The sequence below is a fragment of the Phoxinus phoxinus genome (assembly GCF_949152265.1).
Source record: "Phoxinus phoxinus genome assembly, chromosome: 8".
Classification (NCBI taxonomy): domain Eukaryota; kingdom Metazoa; phylum Chordata; class Actinopteri; order Cypriniformes; family Leuciscidae; genus Phoxinus; species Phoxinus phoxinus.
In genome coordinates this window covers 35,980,481-36,002,568 of record NC_136883.1, presented here as the reverse complement: position 1 = coordinate 36,002,568, position 22,088 = coordinate 35,980,481, and the positions used below count along the sequence as shown (strand labels likewise).

Here is a 22,088-nt window from a genome sequence, read left to right as displayed (position 1 = left end):
ACAGGGTTTTTAAGGGCTGCTAATCCTTCACACTTCATGCGTTCCCGTACTTTCAGCCACCTCCCTCCCCTAGCTTTGACCCTTTTAGCGTGGTTTCTCTTCAGTACCCTGTGTGTGCGTTTAAAGCTGGTGAAATCAGCAGAAGCGTGATTTAGCTTTCGGAAAAGCAGAACTGTGTAGTGTTTTAGTTTGCCAGCTGGGCTCGAGTTCCCCTGCTTTGCAGAAGTGCTGGATAACAAGAGACTGGCATAACCTGGGCAAGTTAAACTGAAGCCGTTTCAATTTGGTCATGGACACAGCAGCTAAATACGCTTGTCACTGTTCTCAGTCCTTCTGGTGACATAAGCAGGACTTATCCAATCATTTAGTCGGCTTAAACCACACCCCTTTCATACAATAGCTCGTATTCAGGCCTCATCCACACTACTGCGTTTTAGTTTAGAAACGGAGAATTAAAACGAACACGATCTCCGTCCACACCAGCGTTTTAGCTGCGCATTAGAATTGATCTCCGTCCACATTAAAACGACTGAAAACGCGGATCACGTGACCATTCACCAACACTGGGCATGCGCGTGCCGGTGTAAACAGGCGCATGTAGGCAGTTATAAGATTGTAAAATGCAGAATTTACTTGCACAACAGCTGCTTGCAAAGACATCAACGTCAGTAACGCTTGTAATTCGTTATCCATGTTGCAGTCACTAACGTTACGTAGTCCAGGCTGTTTTTGTACGTTTTCTTCCCGGGGACGGGTCATGTGATGGGTGGCTGACGAATCGGGGAAGGATACGCCATGACTGATGACATCCAATCATAGAGCTGAGCGTGAGCCTCTGCGTCAGCGTTTCTAAAGTCCTCCGTTTTGACCGTCTTCACTAAAACGCCCTCCGGAGATTCAAAACACAAAACGGGGTCGGAGCGTTTCTAAACTTCTCCGTTTTAGGTCTTCGTTTTTGCCGTTGTAGTCTGGACGCGAGGTGCAAAGCCAAAACGTAGCAAAGGGTCTCCGTTTCTAAACGAAAACGCAGTAGTGTGGATGGGGCCTCAGATCTGCCTCCATCCAATCAACAACCAGATACAACCAAGTCTCCGCCTCTCTCTTTTTTTTTTTTTCAATAGTTCACCAGTCCTCGCCCCCTTTTTTCCCATTAATTTTTCCCATAGGGATTATAAAATAGTCTTTGTTAAAGAGTCATAAGCCTTGATGAACTAAGCCAATCAGCTACTAGGTGTATCACAACATTACAAACTTTAATTTGAAGCAAAAATGTTTTTGATAATCGGACAAAAAGGTTCAAGACTGTGTACTTAACGGCTTTAGTGAGGGAAAGATCTACAATCCTATGAAGTACTGCGAACAGCATAATACAATTAAAAACCATGGAGAAATATAAAACTACTAATTTAAACGTTGATTACATGGATAAAAACTATATATTTTACGTTTATTGCATAATATGCATATATATATACAAACATTTCAGTCTTTTGAGAGCGTACAGAGATCGACTTGATTACATTAATGGGAGCTAAATAAATATTTTGGGCAGTGTTGCTTTTTCTGGCTCTCTGATTGGTGGAATCTTCTGCACAGCATCATGGGTAATGTAGTTTTTCACCAGGAATTACGCTGTTAAACACGATTATTTTTTAAATGAGCTGAAATAATGGAGGCTAACAACTTCAACAGAAGCAAATGCCATTGGTTAACAACCTCATAACTCACAGTAGTGCTGTATTTAAAGATATCATTCAAAATCTGTCGCTACTGTACGTACACAGTTAATTTTTTTTACAGAAGTTAGAATTGTATCGTAGAGTTAAGCATGCTCTCGGAAAATGTTGATGGTTACTAGCGTTTCTCAAAATGAAATTTGCAAAGTGTGTACTAAATTGAACTAAACTAATTGTAAATGCAGTGACATAAATCTCTTTTAGTGATATTCTGACTTTTTTGACTCATATTTTTGTGTATGCACAGAAGAATAATTTAGGGGATTTCAACCTTCATTTAAATGCGGTTGTGTACATGGCTTTTAAATTGTGAAACTAAAACCTGAAACGTTCTCTCTAAGTATATGAACAAAAACAGTTCTCTTTTTATTATCTATTTAACGTGGTGTTGCGTTTCAAAGCTCTTCATAACGCATATAGCAGTTTTACGGTCCATTTTCTCTGTGCATTGGCAAAACATTTAGGCTTTAGTCAATACTTTGACCTTTCAATCCTTTGAATATTTTACCTTTATACTGACCTTTCATGTTATTATTTCCTTTTTAGGTTATTCAAGGTCATTTTAATGTTGCTGGATCGAGAGTTTTTGAATACTTCTCGCTCTCACGCTTTTCCATCTCACTGAGTCGTGTGTGTGTGTGTGTGTGTGTGCACTGGCTGATCTCAGCGCCTGACACCAGTGAATCATCAGGCGGTTACAGGTCACGGTCACCGTGATGATGAACGCTGCCTCATGATTGGGTCAGGGGGACATCGAGCGCTTTAGCAGGGTTTACAGGAAGAACAGAACAGGTTATTCACCCGTGACTACACCTCACAGGTAGAGAAAGAGATAAAGAGAGGAGAAACTGGCTTATCAACCACTCCCCTCTCTTCTCTCTGGCCCTGTTTACTCCTGGTGTTAAGATGTGTTATGGTCGATCGGATCACGAGTAGACGAGGGAGACACATTCCCATTTACACCTGGGGCCAGATTTACTAAACGGCAAATTACCGTGAGAACGCAATTGCAAAACCGCATCGTGGGAGTGGAAAATCTACTGACGACACGCAAATGAAGAAACAGACACAGTCAGATCATTTCTATAATGACCAACACAATCTATTCTCCCAGGTAGCGTCTGGTTTAAGACATGCTTTTTTTGGGCGGTAAATAATGGCACAAACACCAGTAAATTGACAAGCGCAAACCTTGCGTGATTCATGTCATACATTTCGCGTCTGAAAGGATGCTGGGTTGTTTCAACCCAATTTTGGGTCAAATATGGACAAACCCAAACGTTGGGTTAAAAATGTAACCCAACGGCTAGGTTTGTCCATATTTGACCCAAAATTGCAGCATTTTTTAGAGTGATAAGGTCAGCCGTAGAAATAACCCTGTCCTCGCCTGTTCAGCACAAATTTTTCACTGCGTGTCTTTAGTAAATCCTGACAGTATCTGTTTAATGCCAGAAGAGGGTTTGCGCTGGAGCAAGCTGTTAGTAAATCTGGCCCCTGGTGTTTTAATCCGTTTCTTTTGTCCACTTTCTGCCACTTCTGTCCTGATTTCTTCGAGACGAGGCCGGATAAATGTAGCCTATGGGATTTTTTACGATCTTTTGATCAAATGGAGGAAATAAGCTCATGTAATTTACATATGAATGTGAATGGAGATGACAGGAAAAACAGTTTCTGCTCTGACCAGCCGAACACTGTGAGTGTGTTAGAAATCAGGAATGGTGAGAGAACATTGTGCTCGGTGTGTTTTTATCTTCAAACCAAACTTGTGTCTCCAGCCGACAAAGTTTAAATCCCATCCGGCTAGCGCTCTTCCCGTAATGTTCACGCATTAGATCAGTAGACGGAGAGTCGGCGTCTTCTGCGGCTGTTCGAACACATGAGCGTTTACACTACGAAAGAAATGTGTTTTCGACTACCTCTGGAAGTGGTTGAAAGTGGACAAGCTCAAAGCGTTTTAAACCCCGTCGTCCACCTGTGATCCGAGCGACCAAAACAAGTCTGTCTCCCTCACTGCCTTTCTCCATCCTGCTTATTGTCTGCCCATCTATCTATAGTACGTCTATCAATCTCTCTGTCCACTCCCGCACGCTTGTCACTTTCAGAATTGCGATGTAAAGTAGAAAATCCCATGGCTTCATCATAAGTAGGTTGGTGCTGATGATGAGCTCCGAGAGAATCAGGTCTTGCACTTAATTTAATGACTGGAAGGTTATTTTTAGAGAGCGAGAGGATCGAAGCGTCCTCTGACCGGACTTCTATTGTTATCGCCACGCTATCACTCGGCCCGTCATCATGAATAATGGTGGTCATGGTTACCCGGCGCACAGGTGGCCGACTTGGGTTTGGCATGCCAGGTCTGAGAAAGTGTGTGTGTGGGTGAGCTACTGTGAAACCTAGTCTGTCAGGAAAGCCAGCGCGGATGTGTGTGTGCTGCGGTGAAACACGGTATCGCATACCTTGATGCACATCCAAAAGAAAGAGGTAACACAAGCTGAGCACTACACAAATGCTCATGTGTTCATGTTAAAGTGAAATGGAAGCCGCCACCAGATTGCCAGATAATCGGGTCTGAGAAATGACGTTATAAATGACATCGTGCTCAAAAGGAGTTGCGAGAGAGCTCTGACTCTGTTATTTCATGTTGTCTTAGCTCTCTGTGGAGTCACTTCTGTAACCTCCTTAATCCCAGAATGCCCTGTTCTTTCCTCGTTGTACTAGCAGAGAGTTCTGGACAAAGAACGAGCGCTGCAGAGAGAAAGAACAGAAAGAAACTTTCATAAAGAGCCTCTTCATTTACCCAAACCAGTTTTCTCTCATGCGCTTTCACTCCGGGACGTGATAGCCATCGCTCTTGTTAATGGCTCTTGTGTGCGCATGCTTGAGATGCAGAAGGACAGGTGGAGCGAGAGCGCGGCGTTCGTCTTCTCGGTCACCGAGCCCAGAGATGCTGGCGCTGTCTCTGCTGGTGTATCGAGCACAGATGACTTAGCATGAGTCAGCAACAACAGAGAGCAACTGCACAAGGATGTTTAGCTTGTGAAACTCATTTCTGTTGAGAAACTCCAGATCAGTTTTGTATCTAAGGATTACTGAGCAGTTGTTGTGTAAGGGACAGCATTTTTATTTCTGGGATGTTGTCAGAGCATTCAGATAATATTGTTGGTGTTGTTTTACTATTTCTTTTCATATTATCAGCTCTTTTGGATTCAAGAGAAGGATTTGTATGATTTTTTGCACTTCTTGTAGGTGAAAAAAATCACAAAAGTAAATCCATTGTCATGTTTTTCTCCGGTGACAAAGACCCGATAATCTTACTTTCGTCTTCGCTGAAGACTGTGCTTAGAAGTATTGACAATATTCAATTTAAAATTCTGAGATTTCATTATTAACTCAAATATTTGGACCAAATGATCTGAGCCAGTGTTGTTATTGTTAACTAAAAACTAAAACTAGTAACACTTTATTTTGACGGTCCACTTTAGACATACTTACTATAAGTAACTTTGCAACTCCATGTCAACTAGCAGTCATTATTAGAGTATTAGTAGATCGAATGCTTAATATCTGCTAAAACTTTATTTTGATGTTCCACCAACAAACATTCTACTGACTATTAGTCAGTTTATGTCAACTTATCCTACTAACCCGAACCTAACAGTCTCTAATGAGAGTTAATGTGCACTGTAAAAAAAATTGTTGGTTCAACTTAAAAAAGCAAGTTACCTTGTTGCCTTAATATTTTGAGTTTGTTGTACCGGTAATTAAACATTTGAGTTAATACAATGAAGAAGAATGGTTTAATAAACAAACTCAAAATAGTATGTTATCTTCACACATTAGTTATCGAAGTTGATTTGACAAAATATAAAAAGTTGTGATAACAAATCATGAAAATATTTTTTTACAGTGCAGTTGCAAAGTTAGTATAGTCCAAATAAAGTGTAAAACTTTTCAAATCTGTAATTGAAATTAAGCTTAAATTATATACTACTACTAGTATATAAATAATACTAAAATAACACTGAGCTGAGGTATCACTGCTGAATAAAACGAGTCTAAACTGGTCTCCGCTGGCTCAGCTGGTCTGTTGGCTTGTTTTTAGAGGTTTTTTGCCACTTTTTAGCTGGATAGACCTGACGACCAGCTAAACCGTGTTATAAATACCAACTTGACCAGGCTGGGAAACCACCTAGACCAGTTTAAACCAGACTGATTCAAGAATGATATTTAGGGAGGGATGCAGTCCACTTTATAGCTTCTCCTATAAATCATAAATGGTCTCATTTGTGTCAAAGACATTGTAGGTGACGTATCTCTACTCTGAGTAATAACATTTTCAGGCTTATAGTTTCACATTCTTTGTCTAGATGTTCAGGTTTTGTGTTTCGATTGCCGGTATGTGAGAAAAAGTTGTTTGTGAGCCGTCAGTTTCATTCTCCCCATGTTGCCCACCCACACACACACACACACACACACACAAGATAATGAATGTTTTCCAGACGTGAGATTACACAAACAATCTACATTTTGTCCCCCAGCAACTGTGTGTGTGAGTTAGTCTAGCTTTAGTGCGGTCTGAAGGACATGAATGCCTCCAAATGTGGAAGTCTGGTTTTATCTGGTGCCTTGGCTCGGATGGACGTGCTGTGTTCGGGGAACCGTCCGCCCGTCTCTCTGTTGGTTTTCGAGCCAGAGACCGCTTGCTAGGGCAGAATGTGTGTTTGTGTGCCCGGAACTGTCTGTGAAAGACAGGCTGTCCCGAACACGCTGCTTTAGAGCGATTCTGGGTGTGTATGATTGAAGCCCATGGTGTTCCAGTTGAGAGGACACAGTGTGTGTTTTTCTCTGAAAAAGAGATTTTGGTTCCTGAATCTTGAATGAAAATGAAAATTTTGTCATCACTTACTCAAGTTGTTCCTGCATGGCGTACTGTGAAATTGTGAATTTTTTTACATTATGAAGTGAACCAGGGCCAAAATGACAAAAACACAATGACCTAATGCCCGAAAACAAGTGACTTGTGTCCTAATCTAGTGTCATGAAGCAAACACAACAGTGATTGTGTCAGTTCCAACTGTTCCTCATCTTTCAATATGTCATATGTGTTTGGATTGAGCAATTGATGACAGGATCTTAATTCCTGGATGAAGTAAACCATTTAACTTGTGTACACAATGGGTTTAATTTTGGCGCGGACTGCTGGGAAACCCTCTCAGTCATCATGAAGACGACATTTTGTGTGTGTGAGCGGCTGGTTCATGCATACGTATGGTTTGGTTGGCTGAGTCAGTTCAGTAGGTCAGTTAAAACAGCAACGATAAGCATCTTCCTCCCTCTTTCTCTCTCGCATGCATGTGAAGTCTGGGCCTGGTTTTGTTTGTCATGCATTTATATCAGATTTGGTGTCTGTTGGCATGATTTCAAAGATAGTAGGACATTGTGTGAGCACGATTCTTTCCTTTCTGTGCCATCTGTCTGTGATGACAGTTTTGGCAGCTCACTTTGCTCTTTCAGATGGACCTCACTGAGAAATATCCTGGTCGTATTTCATAAATAACAAAAAAAAACAATATTGTTTAGTTTAAAGCCCTTTTTTAGAGTCATTTTTTCCCATTACTTTGTTTATTACATTTAGTTATCTTTGAAAACAGCTTCACAAACAGTCTTTTCAACCACACACAGTATCATTATTTCTGTGTTGCAAATATTCACATTATCAAAGAAGTACTAAGGTAAAAGTTTATAGTTCGGATATAAACACAGATTAAAATCAAGTAAATTGCCTTTTGAAAGTTACTTGACGCTTTAAATAGCAATTGTATCACTTACACCAGTAGGTGGCGACAAGTGACTGTTAAAAATGTATTTGCCATTGAATCATTCAGTCGAGAGTTTCATGAAAAAAAGCTGATTCATCCAGTAATGAAGTGTTTGTGAGTAAGTCATTGAATCATTTATTCAAATTAATAAAACATTTCAAATGGACTGCAGTCTACATTTTGTCAGAGCCTCTAGTAAATGACGTGTTATTTTGTTTAGTTAGAAGCCTTAGTTGTCTGTTCAGAATCGTGACTCACAAAAATTGTGATTCTCAATTTATCCAGAATCTCCAATTATTTGGTTAGATAGAATCCAAAATATCTCCAAATTTAAAATCAATAAGGTTGATAAAAAGGACTTGCATTTAATTTTTTTCACTTTATTGCGACAGAGATTGTTTTTGGCTCGGTGTGCTCATGTTTAGTCTACTAATGCCATGTTTTGGAGGCTTGTGAATGCTCACAAGTGGCCTCTTGCTGTTTAATTGTATTTTGTGTGTATGTATTGTTGAGTTTGTTGAGATCTTCTCTCTGCTCGGCCTCCTGTGATGTGCTCTGGACTTCCAGTGTTTAGTCTACCTCCCGTCTGTCCGCCACGTTCGCTTGTGAGTGTTTCTTTCAGGCCTCAGTCCACCCATCCTGTCCTTCTGGTGTGCGTCTGAGATTAGCTCTCCAAACTCTGTGCTGTGTTGATATTAAATGTGTCGGGCAGTTTCGGTCTAGTACGCTCAGCAGTTGTCTGGGTCTTTGACCTTTTATTGGTATGTTTGAGAGAGAGAGGGTTCGTTTTATCACTTTTCTCACTCGAGATAATAATAATAATTTGTGGTGTTTCATATTTGAACCTATTAACTCGTTCCCTGTCATTGATGGAAATTTCTGGCTTTCCGTGTTTTCACTGTTATACGGTAGGGGGCGCTGTTACACATCTTCTGAAAGAGTAGAGAATCTCCTGATCAAAACACATGTGAGGAAGAAGCAGAAACAAGCGATAGAAGCATTACCAAACATTAAACGGCATATAAATCAAAACGTCCTAATGTCACTGAATGAAATGTGGAGCCAGGGCGAGCTGCAGGACTGTTGAGTGTGTGTATGGACTCGATCGACTCCATCTGTGTTTTGATCATCGTTCTGAATTCCATCCGAAAGCAAGATTTTCTCCGATTTTTAGCTTGAAATGTTGCTTTTTTTAATGAAACTTTCCCATATTCAAGTGTTGATGAAAAAAAGAATACATGGAGCTAGAATAAACCAGTTTTTTATTGTTTAAAAGCAGAGGCTCTGCTCTTTCTTTTGATACGTTGCATTTTGATATTCATACAACAAAATATTCGAAGGGCTGTGAAACTTTTGTAAAAATGATAAAAAATTGCATAATTTTTTATTTTGAAACGGTGTTGGGGTAAGAGTTAATAATAGTTTGTTATGTGTGTGACTAGCTTTGAGTATAAGCAATGTGTGTGTGTGTTTGCAAATGTTTAGATGATTTGACCATTAAAAAGGGCCTCTTATTCTTCCACTGGTAGCATTGAGTCTGCATGTGGGTTGGCCATTATTGGAACTACTTTTGCCCAGACATTTCACCTTTGACCCCGCATCCTCTTTGTGTTGAAGAGTAAGTGTAATCGATGAGGGCATTATTAGCGAGCCGTGTGACCTAAAAAGCCGGGGTATAAACGCAGGGGTCAGTCGGGGTCACCGGACCTCCCCCATCCGTCTGGAGGACAATCCCACCCCTTTATTTCTCAGCATTTGAAGACCACAAAGACCAAGGGAGAGTTTTCCAATAAGCCCGAGTTATTCTGTGGAAATTAAATTAGGTGTAAGACGTAGTTTTTCTTCAAAGGGCAAGGAAGTTCATGGCTCGAGAACATTAGTTGTTATTGGGAACTGTTTTTATTTTGTGATGTGTTCGGGATTGTATGTTTACATGTGTTTACTTTTGTTTCACGCACAGCGGTCGAGTGTTTACGTTGGACTTCAATGCCATGCGAGTGTGTGACCTGGAGTTTGACCTCGTCAGGCGTTTGTCCACGCCCCCAAGTGCTGAAACCACGCCCACAACCACAAGCCCCGCCCCCGACTGCCTGTCCGTGTGGAAGTACTACTGTAGAGATAACTTCGGCTGGAGGGAATATTCAGAGGTGAGACGCCAATATGATCCATTCTTTCTCTTCCTTGCTTTAAATACGCTTACAATGTACAAATTTGGGCTCAGTAAGATCTTTTAAAATAATTAATACTTTTATTCAGCAAGGATGCATTAAAGGGACAGTTCTCCCCAAAAAATAATCATTTACTCACCCTCAAGTTGTTTCAAACCTGTATGAATTTCTTTCTTCTGCTGAACACAAAAGATGATATTTTAAAGATTGTCGGATACCAAACAGTTGATGGACCCCATTGACTTCCATAGTGTGTGTTTTTCCCCATACTATGGAAGTCAATGGGGTCCAAAGTTTCAAGGTATCATGGTTTCCATAAAAATGACTAAGCAGTGCAACTGTTGATTGTCAACATTGATAATAAGAAGTGTATCTCTAGCACCAAATCTTGATTTCCTGTGACACTGAAGACTGGATTAATGGCTTCTACAAATTCAGCTTTGCATTGCAGGAATCTTAAAATATATTAAAATAGCAATGTTATTTTAAATTATAATAATATTTCACAATATTTCTGGTTTTAGTGAGTTTGTTTTTTCTAAAATAAATGTAGGCTTGGAGAACATAAGACATTTCTTACAAAAAATGTTTTGTTAAAAATCATATCGATCCAATACTTGTGAAGAATACTGGATAATTCTTGATTTTGGGTAGAAATAAAACCTAAAACTGTTCTCGACGAGTGTGTGTGTGTGTGTGTGTGTCTGTTTGTGTGTGTGTGTGTGTGCGTGTATGAGTTTGTGTGCGTGTGTGTGCATGTATGAGTTTGTGTACTGTGACTGTCTGTCTGTGTGTGTGTGTTTGTTTGTGCGTGTGTGTGTGTGTGCGTGTATGAGTTTGTGTGCGTGTATGAGTTTGTGTGTGTGTGCGTGTGTGTGCATGTATGAGTTTGTGTACTGTGACTGTCTGTCTGTGTGTGTGTGTGTTTGTTTGTTTGTTTGTGCGTGTGTGTGCGCGTGTGTGTGCGTGCATGAGTTTGTGTGTGTGTGCGTGCGTGCGTGTGTGTGTGGCTGGCTCAGTGAATGTACGTGTGACCGCGTTGTGTGTGTCTCAAGTCGAACTGGCTCGCACACACACCAGAAAAGACGTCCTGTTCTCCTCACAAGCGCCTGAAATCAGAACATTGCATAAGTGTTTCTTTGGTAACAAAGCTTTTTATTTCCTGTGAAAATCTCCTATGATGGATACATTCTGACCAGCGCTCCGGATGAATCGTGTGGGAGTCGGAGCGCGTTTAAGTGTGCTGTTGTTCTCTGTGGAACTCATTTCCTCCCTCTTTCTCCATCTCACAGCCGGTGGTTCGGTTGATCGAGGAGGCGAGCGGTCGAGGTCTGAAGGAGGTCCGCTTCATCACACTGCAGAATCAGTACATCCTGAACATTCGCGAGGGCTTCCAGCAAAATGCTGTTTTCGGTTTCCGCCGGCAGATCAAAAAACGCCCGCTGTTCCGGTCCTCCATCATGCTCACGCCTTACCTCCAGTGAGTATCTGCCTTGAATCGCCACAACGTCTCTTGTTAGACGTCCCTGATTTCACACTGAATGTCCCATAACAACCAATTTGGCCTCCATTTTGGTTAAAAATGAGTTTGTTCTTCAAAAAGTAAAGTCCTCTGGATACGCTCCAAAACCCAAAGATAACTCGCAAGTGGTTCACTGCTCACCGAGAACACATATCGGACTCCGGATTTAAAGTGTATCTCATTTTAATTGCTTGAAGAGCTGCGTGTGCCTCCAGAACACTTTCCTGAAACATAATATTCACACTTACCTAAAGCTAGAACATGGACTGCGGCCTATGCTAGTCCGTCATAACTCTCATGAGGAGACAATCATCTGTTGTCAACTGGAGTGCTTATTCACAGGGACAAAGAAAGAAATGTAAAAAGGTAGAGAAGGAGGTTTAGTGGGTTTCTGATCCGTCAGGCTCTGTGGAAGAGAGTTTAATGTGACCATATGAAACTATTGCTCAGGATTTTTGTTCTGGCGACATTTTCCTGTGCTGTCTTTCATCTTTTACATCTACTAAGTCACTCAGGCCTGCGAAGGGTCAGAGAATTATGGATATTTTTTTCCCTGTATGTTCCCCTAAAGCTAAATGAAGGCGAACAGCAGTTTTGAATCTTTTCCCTCGTTTTTACTTTTTCTTTCTCAATAGATTCAATGTGTTCAACCGTAGCCACCGCCACGAGCATTAATGGATCAGAATCAGGGCTGAGCGAGATATTATTATTATTTGACAATATTCAGTATATATCCTGATATGTATTTGCTCTAAAAACACATTTTAAGGACCGAACCCATTGTAACCAAGTAGTTTAAAAATAAACATATATTTTCCACATTGCTAAACATAACTATGAATAGCGATATATGTATATATTTAAAAATGTTGTATTCACGAATATAAAAATATTGATCTACTTATACCTTTCACAAATGTGTGGTCGGTAAGTTTTTTCTGTTGTTTTTTACTAATACTTTTATTCAGCAAGGACAATTAAATTGATCAAAAGTGACATTTACAAGGTTACAAAAGATTTTGGTTTCAAAGAAATGAAACCTTTCTTTTCATCAAAGAAAAATGTAGCACTAAAATGTTAATAATTAACATTAATAATAATCAGAAATGTTTCTTAAGCAGCAAATCAGCATATTAGAATAATTTCTGAAGGATCATGTGACACTCAAGAATGGTGCTGAAAATTCAGCTTTGATCACAGGAATCAATTATATTTACAATATATATTCACATAGAAAACAGCTATTTGAAAGTCTAATAATATTTCACTGTTTTTACGGTATTTTGATCAAATAAATGCAGCCTTGAGCAGAAGAGGCTTTCAAAAACATGGATTCATGAAAATAAAATAAACTAACCATCACTTTTGTTTTGCCACTGATGTTTAAATCAGACATGCTATCCATCTTAACACTCACACTTGCAAGAGAACGGGGGAACGTCATCTCATTCCATCAATCTGCTCCTGTCGTAAGGTAGAGCGACTGCAAGGCCGGTCTGCCCATGGAAAGGGTCCCGCAGCGTCAGGAACACACTGTCCCGAGCGCAGGGGGGCAGCTCATTAGTGCGATTGACAATTTGGCCAATCGGTTAATGCTCAGCAAGCAGCATAAATCTCCCTCTCGTTCTCACACACACACACACACACTTTACAAACAGACCCTTTTCCAAAAGTATTTGCTTATCTCTTCAAAACGCCCTCATTTCTTTCCATTCGCTTTCACACAATGCCTTTCAACAATGTACAGGTGAAACTCATAAACAATTAGAATATGGTGCAAAAGTTTATTTATTTCAGTAATTCAACTTAAAAGGTGAAACTAATATATTATATAGACTCATTACACGCAAAGTGAGATATTTCAAGCCTTTATTTGTTATAATTTTGATGATTATGGCTTACAGCTTATGAAAACCTTTTCACAATTTTCTAATTTTGAATTTGGGGTTTTCATAAGCTGTAAACCATAATCATCACAATTATAACAAATAAAGGCTTGAAATATCTCACTTTGCATGTAATGAGTCTATATAATATATTAGTTTCACCTTTTAAGTTGAATTACTGAAATAAATGAACTTTTGCACCATATTCTCATTTTTCGAGTTTCACTTGTATGGAAGCAAGTCGAGAGAGGAAGATGGCGCAAGATAAAAGTTAACGGATGACTCATAAGGTAGTCACACTGACTAGAGGGATAACGTTCACCTGCTAGATAACAAGAGCCACATTGAGTCACGGGACTGAGCCCTGACCTCCATTTAACCACGACCTCATAAACACACACCGAGTTTAAATTGAACTTTCTCCCAGTTTATCTCTCGTGAGGTAATAATACAATGCAGAAGCTCTGAAGTAATTTCTGTAGCCATTAGTTTCACAATTCAACGGTCGTCTTTCTATTCATTTTTATTTCTATGTGTTGCATCATTTAGGGCCAGATTTACTAAACTGCTTTCGCCAGCGCAAACCCTCATTTAGCATTAGGCAAAGCAAGTTTATCATACAGCACTTTTCACATACAATGGCAATTCAAAAAAAGTGCTTTACACAGAAAGGAATTAAAATAATCACAAAATAAAAGCAAGAAAAAATTAAAATGGTTATAAAAGGAATTAAAAGAGCAAAAAGATGATATAGATCAAATAGATAAACTTCTCATCTGGCAAAACACCGGTCTATCATATTTAAAATGACATTACAAAACTACTGTGAGAGTGAAACTGTGGCTGACCTTATTGCATATGCATTTGTTGGAGATTTCCTTTAAGATTAAAAATGTATTGGAGGAGGGTATTGAAATGAATCATGCACGGGGGATTTACTAAAGTTTGCACTAGTCAATTTACAGTATTTCCACCATTATTTAACGGCCCAAAAAAGCACGTCTTAAACCAGATGCTAATTTGAGCTGCTCTTGGTAGATTGCGCTGGTCATTATGGAAACGACCCGGTTGCGTCTGTGTTCTTTAATGTGTGTGTCGTCAGTCGATCACGTGCTGACCTTTCCACTCCCATCAGCGCTTTTTAGGAATTGCTCTCTCACGCTAACTTGCCCTGTTTAGTAAATCTGGCCCTTAATCTCTTAATGACCCCATGTTTTCCTCTCTTCATCAGGACTCTCGGTGGCCTTTCCTCAACATTTCTCTCCTCCCTGGAAAGTTCTGGAAACCAGCCTCTCTCTCCGACGTCAAGCACTCCCTCCAAAGTGTACCCTGAGACTTGGTTACCCATGAACAACAGTCAGGACTACCTGCAGGTGCCCGTGTCCCGGGATGACCGCAGCTACCGGACCGTTTACAGCCTCTTCCACAAGACCGTGTCCGAGACCAAGTTCCGCATCCTGAAGATCCTCCGTGTCCAAAACCCCTTCCTATGGGAGAAGTACAAAAGGTGCGTCTCAAATAATTCTTCGAGCAAAGTTGTTTAGACTGTGTGTGCATGGCCAAAGCGGTGTTTAGTAAACACTGAGATTAGAGACTGGTTGAAGACAGACAATAAAAGGTTATCTTGGCCGTCTGTAAAGTGAATATTCATCCTCACCCCTGCACAAGTCTTTTAGGCTTCTATGTTTGCATTCACGCTGCTAGGTGTCAACCGCGCTAACGGTTCTTACTAAGTTTTTGTTGGTCGGAAACAGCTGTGTTTTTGTGGTAGATCCATGAGGTGAACGTCTCAGTGTGTAGAGAGGAAGAGAGTGAGAGAGGAAAGCGTGCTAGCGGTGACGGCTTGGTGTGCTTTAATAAGATATTGTCATGGAAATACGGTCTCGTCCCTCTCCGCTGCGGACGATAGGTCACAGAAAAGGGATGAGTCAGGAAGAGAGAGTTACTGCTGACTCGTCTGAAGCACGCGACCGATTAGATTAATCCTTGCATATTTCAGCGTGTGTAGTAACGCATCGCTGGAGGGATTGCTGTCTTTGAATGCACAGTGGACATAAATATGATAATGGGGTGACCGATTAGGTATATTAAATCTTGGAAGTCTAGCATAGATGTTTTCTAGCCAACTTTTTCAAGCCAAGCACACTTAAATATAACGCCTCCCTTTTTTTAAATTAAATACGAGTTAACACAACAAAAGGTTATAAGTACAGGTTAAACTCAAAAAAAATTTGTTGAAAATCGTGCAAAAGTTAATTTATTTCAGTAATTCAACTTAAAAGGTGAAACTAATATATTATATAGACTCATTACATGCAAAGTGAGATATTTCAAGCCTTTATTTGTTATCATTTTGATGATTATGGTTTACAGCTTATGAAAACCTCAAATGCAAAATTAGAATATTTTGAAAAGGTTTTCATAAGCTTAGTACTTTTTGAACAAGATTCTGTGATAACCGTGATCATTTTGGTCACTATAATCATGAAATGAAAATTAATGCCATTTCATCTCTAGTTATGATCAACTAAAATCGTGTTTTTACAGTAGGCTAGCCTATAATATGCAAAGTACAATTTTCTAAAAAATAATAATCTCTGATTCTGTTCTTTTCTCTGACATTTGGGTGACATAGGCCTACAAAAACTATTTTAGGTCTAAAACAGTTTGGATGGTTGTTAATATGAGAGTTATGAGACATTATTTAAGAAATTTAAGTAGCCTATTGTGTTACATGACTCATGAGTAGCTCTCGGCCACTTTCACTTTTAAAAACTCTATTTCGTGACAAGTATAGTTAAACAAGTCATAACTAAAAGTGTGCATGCATAGAATTTGAGGCAGTAACCAATGAGCTGATGGTTCCTCCCTGAAAGTTAGATTATTATAGCAATAGTTAAATAACTGGATTCTCTTAACTATGTTTTTATTGTGGGGGGTTTTTTGTGTTGGGGGGCGCTTGAAGGGGGTCTCGCCCAGGGTGTAATTCAATGTAGAATATATACATATACACAAGTATAATAAATGTTTTTTTTATTTTTTATTAAACCCTTAAAAATAATATTTTATTCTAGCCAAGAACCGTCCACTTAGACAGGAATAGACTTATCAATATGCAAAACATCCATGTATAGTTTTCCTTGGCGTCTCTGTGATGAGTGAATCTGAAATCCTATATATCGCTGGGAGCTGAATATACAGGTGTGGTGATCTTATTTACGTGCTACTACGTGTCTCAAACAAAACTCTTGAATATCATTCAAAGATTCAATGCAATGAACCTCTCATAGTCCAGCAATTAGTTGTTCCTGGCAAGCAGCTATTGTAGTAGCCTGGGAAAGAGAGCTGGAGGAAGAAAGGTTGGTGTGTTCATTCATATGCCTGTGCAGGTGAAGATCTTTTGTACAATAGTCTGAGTGTTTCCAGGGTGTTGGCCAACGAGAGAATGTCACTGGGTAAGCAGCATGAAAGCGGATTTGTTTGCATCAGTGATAGAAAGAGCGAGTCCGACTGCTGGCAGAGTGGCTCGGTGTAAGAGAGCTTACAGGAGATGAAAGGAGAAGCTGAAACAACACGAGTGATGTCTTCACTGACGCACACGGCGTCGCTGCTCCCCGTGAGCGTGTCAGTCGGTGTCCGTGGGGTCACATGAGGTCAGTTAGTGATCAGAGAGTTTCTCTCAGCCGGGCTGACCTCGCGTCCCCTCGGCACACAACAATAGAGCCACAGACTCGGGCTAATGCTGACTGGGTTCACTCGGGTCCCTGGCGCTCATCTGTTCACTCACCCTTTCTGTACCCTCTCACTTCTCTGTTTCCATGTGACCAGATGACAGGCTGAGAACTCAAGACTTGAGCTTGTTTTCTTGTTTTTGTGCGAGGACAGCTGCCGTGCTCTGGCACAACAGCATAAAAAAAAAAATAGTGTTCATACTGTACATCCGGGTTCAAAAAGTAACTTTTTCACCACACCTGTCAACCAAGCCATGAAGTTGCATAGGGAAAGGAATAGGATATGTTTTCCCTTGCGTAATTAACAACACTTTTAAATGCAATCTTTAGTAAATTTCCTAATATTATGCATTATAATGTGATGCCTAAATTCACTTGCAGCGATGATTGATTTTAGTTTTAGTGTGTTTTATTGACTGGATCAACTAGAATTTTAACTCTTTCCCCGCCGTTATTTTCTGTGTTTTCACTGTTATACGGTAGGGGGCGCTGTTACGCATCTTCTGAAAGAGTAGAGAATCTCCTGATCAAAACACATGTGAAGAAAAAAGCAGAAACAAGTGATCGCATATGTAAGCAGATGCATATGTAAAATAACGCGATCATCAACATTAAACAGCATATAAATCAAATCTGCCGAATGTCACCGAATGAAATGTGGAGCCAGGACTGTGAAGCTTTGAGTGTGTGTGTGGACTCGATCCAGATGTAGTCTTTTTGCTCAAAATGTCGCTTTTCTATGAAACTTACCCACATTCAAGTGTTGATAAAAAAGGAATGTATGAGGCTAGAATAAAACAGGGTTTTGTTTAAAAGTAGAGGATCTCCTCTTTCCTTTGATATATTGTATGGTCAGATATTCATACAACAAAATATTCTGGGGATCGTGAAACTTTTGTGAAAATGATCAAAAATGCTGGCGTATTTTGTTTTTTTTTAAACTCTGGTTGGAAAGATGCATCCCTAGTCTCTGCCATTCACATTTAGGTGTCCTAGATACACTTATTATGCTACGTTTTAACAAGGTTAACAAGGTTGTAACAAACGTTTTCTTTAGTTGGTGGTTCACATGTTTTTAATTTACATCGGCCATCTACTTGCATGCATCAAATTATTGTTCTTCCAACTGAATGAAAACCATGTATTATGTTGCAGTTCTTAACAAAGTTAAAGGCCAACTGGTTTGAATCCTGGTTTTCTTACACAATCTTTGTCAGTTCCGTCTTTCCTTTGTCCTCTTTTCTATATCGATGTTTAATTGAAATATCTGTTTCTCATTCTCTTCACAGGAAGAAGGAGTACATGTCACGCCGCATGTCTGAGATGGACCGCATGCTGAACGAACGTCACTTGTTCCACGGCACGTCCCAGGACGTGGTGGACGGCATCTGCAAGCACAACTTTGACCCGCGCGTGTGCGGAAAGCACGCCACCATGTTCGGCCAAGGCAGCTACTTTGCACGCAAGGCTGTCTATTCCCACAACTTCTCCAAGCGCTCGCCCCGCGGTGTGCACTACATGTTCCTCGGCAAAGTGTTGACCGGCAAGTTCACAGTGGGCAACCCTTCCATGCGCCGACCACCCCCTCTGAACCCAAGAGACGCCTCCAGCGACCTATTTGACTCCTGCGTGGACAACTGGATGGACCCACAGATCTTTGTCATCTTCAATGATGACCAGAGTTATCCATACTTCATCATTCAGTATGAAGAGGTGAGCAATACAGTGGCTATTTGAAGAGCACTGCACAAGTGGATACCTGCACACGAGACTTGAGACTTGTGTGCACGTTCGGCCAGTTCGAAAGGAGACGGAAGTGGTTGTGCGCCACCGGCACTCTGAATGGAAATCATGGATCATATGGGATACATTTGGATATGGTTCCCACCCTCAATCCTGTGTGAGGGTTTCTGTGTGACCTTTCAGTGCCCATCTTCTCATACCCCTGTGAATACAAAATGGGGATTGTGTGTATGTGTGTGTGGCGTCCCTCCTCTGTGTTGGACATTTTAGTGTGTGAATCATGTGTGTGGACGAGTGTCTCTGCGATGGCTTTTCTGGCTGACCATGGATTGGGACGAGGCCCGTCGATTGCTTGCCATTCGGACTCAGAAGCTGTTGTTGCAGCTTCACGTTCTTATTATTTCTTCCCAAAAGACTCACCGTTTCCCATTGCTGCCATTCACGTTCCATACTTGCTATTTGTTCGAAGTTGTAAATATGTTCTCCTTGTTTATATTTGAACTGTGTGCCTTTTGTTCATAAATAAATTGTTTATTTATGTTAGTCAATGTAACAAGTAAATAAAAACAATTTAAAGAGAATGTAACTGATGTGAAGTTGGTGTTTGTTCAGTTTTAACAGTTGACCAAATTTGCCTCTGACCTTTCTAATCATAACCGGTGGTTATCTAACAAGTCACATGACATCGCTGCATGGGCGGAGCCAACGTGAAAATGAAAATAGAGACTGATCCTTTGTTCATCTAGTCGAGTTGAAAACACAATATTAAAGGCATTCAAAGGGAAAAAGTCTAAGCTGGTCTTTTCATCAGAGAAGTGAAAGGGAATTAAGTCAGACACAACTAAAATGCTAACATTTCACTGCAGGGATTTAACTGTTACAGAACGGTTTACTCTTATCAACCAACACAGGAATTAGATTTGATTATTCTTTAAGCTTGTTCTCTCTCTTGCTCTTATAACTGACACCATTCTCTCTCTCTTGCCCTTTCTCTCCAGAGGACACTGGGTTCCTAAGCTCCACGCTTAATGAATCCCAGGGTACTAAAAAACGCAAGGGAGTCGGCCAGATCACATGCTACCCGACCCCATTACTCCAACCCTTCTTTTCGTTTCTCACTCTGAACTATACACATCTCTGCACTTGTGTCATGTTGAGTCATTTTGATTGAATTGAGTCACAGTGCATCATCAGTTTGCTTGACAAACAGCTCTGGGACCAGTACAAAAGCCAGGTGCTGTTTGTCTTTCCATTGTGGAGTTATCTATCGTTTTGTGTCCTGGGGGCTGGAACAACTGAAGTGGATTGGGGGGTAAAGGACCGTCAGCAGAGAGAGACGCCCCTCAAGGGAAGGCACTGATTACAACCTGCTGTGCTGTGACCCTGTAAACAGTCCGGTCTGTTACCCTTCCTCTCTCCCCACTAACCGTTCCCTTTCTCCCTGCGTCCCCCTGACCTTTCTCCCCTAAAGCCTGTGTTTTTAAAGGGGTCATGAACTGGCTTTTAAAAAAATATTATATTGTTGTCTGAAGTCAACTTGGTTTTTACATTCAAAAACATCAAAATGAATAAGCAATAGGCTATTTTCTACCCTGGTTTTTAGCCCACTCTAAAAAATGCTGGGTTGTTTTAACCCAATTTTGGGTCAAATATGGACAAACCCAGCCATTGGGTTACATTTTTTAATTACATTTTTGATCCAACGTTTGGGTTTTTCCATTTTTGACCAAAAAATGGGTTAAAACAACCTAACATTTTAGCTCCTGTCATGCTCAGGGCTAAACAGGCGGTGTTGAAGTAGGCGTCGATCTTCTGCGGTGTTTGATACCCTTTGACGTCACTTTGAAAAACCTGTCGTTCGCTGTGCCTGGTGTCAATAAAAGCTTTTATTAGACTAACAATTTAAGTTTTCAATTCTGAAACGTACAGGATATTCTTATAGTATAATGACCTCTTACATATCAAAAGCTCAAGGATTGACAAGGACATTTTTATTTCTCAGTTCGTCACCCCTTTAACGGCGAGAGCTGCAGTCAAAGACACGAGCCCTTGGGCACAGCTTTTGAATAACTTACCAGTGGATGACAAGATGATGCTTCCTCTTTACCAGATTGCTAAATCTCACATCGGAGAGAGACAGACATATTTGTATAAGGTGTGTCTGGAAGAGACAGGCAAAGAATGTGCGTGATTTCAGATGTTTGACTACTTATGTTGATTTCAAATATTTGACTTCTTGTTTGCTTCTTAGAGGAGGGTTAGGCTCGGGGGAACCAGAAAGAGCGCACAGAGAGCTCTATGATGCTCGAATCCCCGTATTTCCTGCTCAACCCAGTTCCATATTGCTCCAATGACGCCCAGCTGCAACCAATGAACATTCCAGCTCACTTTTTTTTTTTTTCATCATTTCAAATTTCTGCCATAAGCCCTTAAGAGCAACAGGGACGGCCCAAATATGGGAAGGAGATTGTGCCCTGAACTTAGCGTGACCTTAAAACCAGCCCTGCTCTGCATGACCTCTGCTTTCTGCCCTGAAGAAGGAGGCTTTAATAACAGCCAGTTTTCCATGCATGGTCAAGCTTAGGATTTTCCTCCTGGATTTCTTCTTTGCACGCTTTCTTTCTTTCTTTCTTTCTTTCTTTCTTTCTTTTATCTAGCACCCCTTTCTTCTGATTTATCTCTTTTTCTTGTTGTGGGGAAAGAGCGTTCTGAAGGGCTTTGGCGGAGCAATCAAGTCACTCATTCACTTTTCTTTAGGGCCGTCTACCTATCGTTATCGGTTTCTTTTATTGGATTTTTAGAGTAGGTCAGGAAGTAGATAGGGGGAGAACCAATGCTATCAAGGAATGGACTCATTTGCAGGGTAGAAACTTGATAGGAGTCTAAATTGGACTGACGAATATATAGCCGGCTCTATCCAGAGGCCAACAGGTTATCAAGTACCTCTAAGTCCAGAGCTCTGCTTTATGCTGATAGCTCACTTACACACGCTTCAGTAAATCTTGGCTGTTGTGGAATACATGTGAATAAATTGCTCACTCAGTAAGTTAGCTGTCCTGAAACATTATTGCATTCATGATGATTGTTTAGTACTGTTTCAACTTCTATTGGCAGATTGTGGAGTCTGTGCTTCCAGTTGGTTCTGTTCTCTCATAAAATCTCCATCTGGAGGATTAGGGAGGCGAGGCGAGGCGAGGATGGGGGGGGAGGATGGAGAACAGGAAAGAGGTGGATAAGTGAGGCTCATTGATAGTGTATACAGGTGGAGCAAATGTGAGGAGGCTAAAGAGATCTCAGCCTGTTTAATGCCTGATGGATTTGAACACGCATACATCTCGGGAGTGAAACTAAACGCTTTTATGATCACATGAGAATATAGTTTCATTCTGACGGTCTTCTACTGGGCCTCTACCCAGCAAGCCATAGCCGTCATTTCACCATCTACATCCGATATAGTCCAGCTATGAGTAACACACTTCTAGC

General features: G+C 40.6%; 1 protein-coding gene across 1 annotated transcript in view; it reads left to right on the top strand.

Annotated features, from left to right (window-relative positions):
- The window catches only part of tiparp (TCDD-inducible poly(ADP-ribose) polymerase), a 48,181-nt gene extending 28,872 nt beyond the window's left edge, over positions 1-19,309 (top strand). The window contains exons 5-8 of the mRNA XM_079621615.1: positions 9,516-9,702; positions 11,016-11,203; positions 14,363-14,638; positions 18,152-19,309. Coding sequence (XP_079477741.1) covers positions 9,516-9,702; positions 11,016-11,203; positions 14,363-14,638; positions 18,152-18,599 — 1,099 coding nt within the window. The 3' untranslated portion in view covers positions 18,600-19,309. The remainder of the gene's footprint in view (positions 1-9,515; positions 9,703-11,015; positions 11,204-14,362; positions 14,639-18,151) is intronic.
- The last annotated feature ends 2,779 nt before the right edge of the window (positions 19,310-22,088 follow it).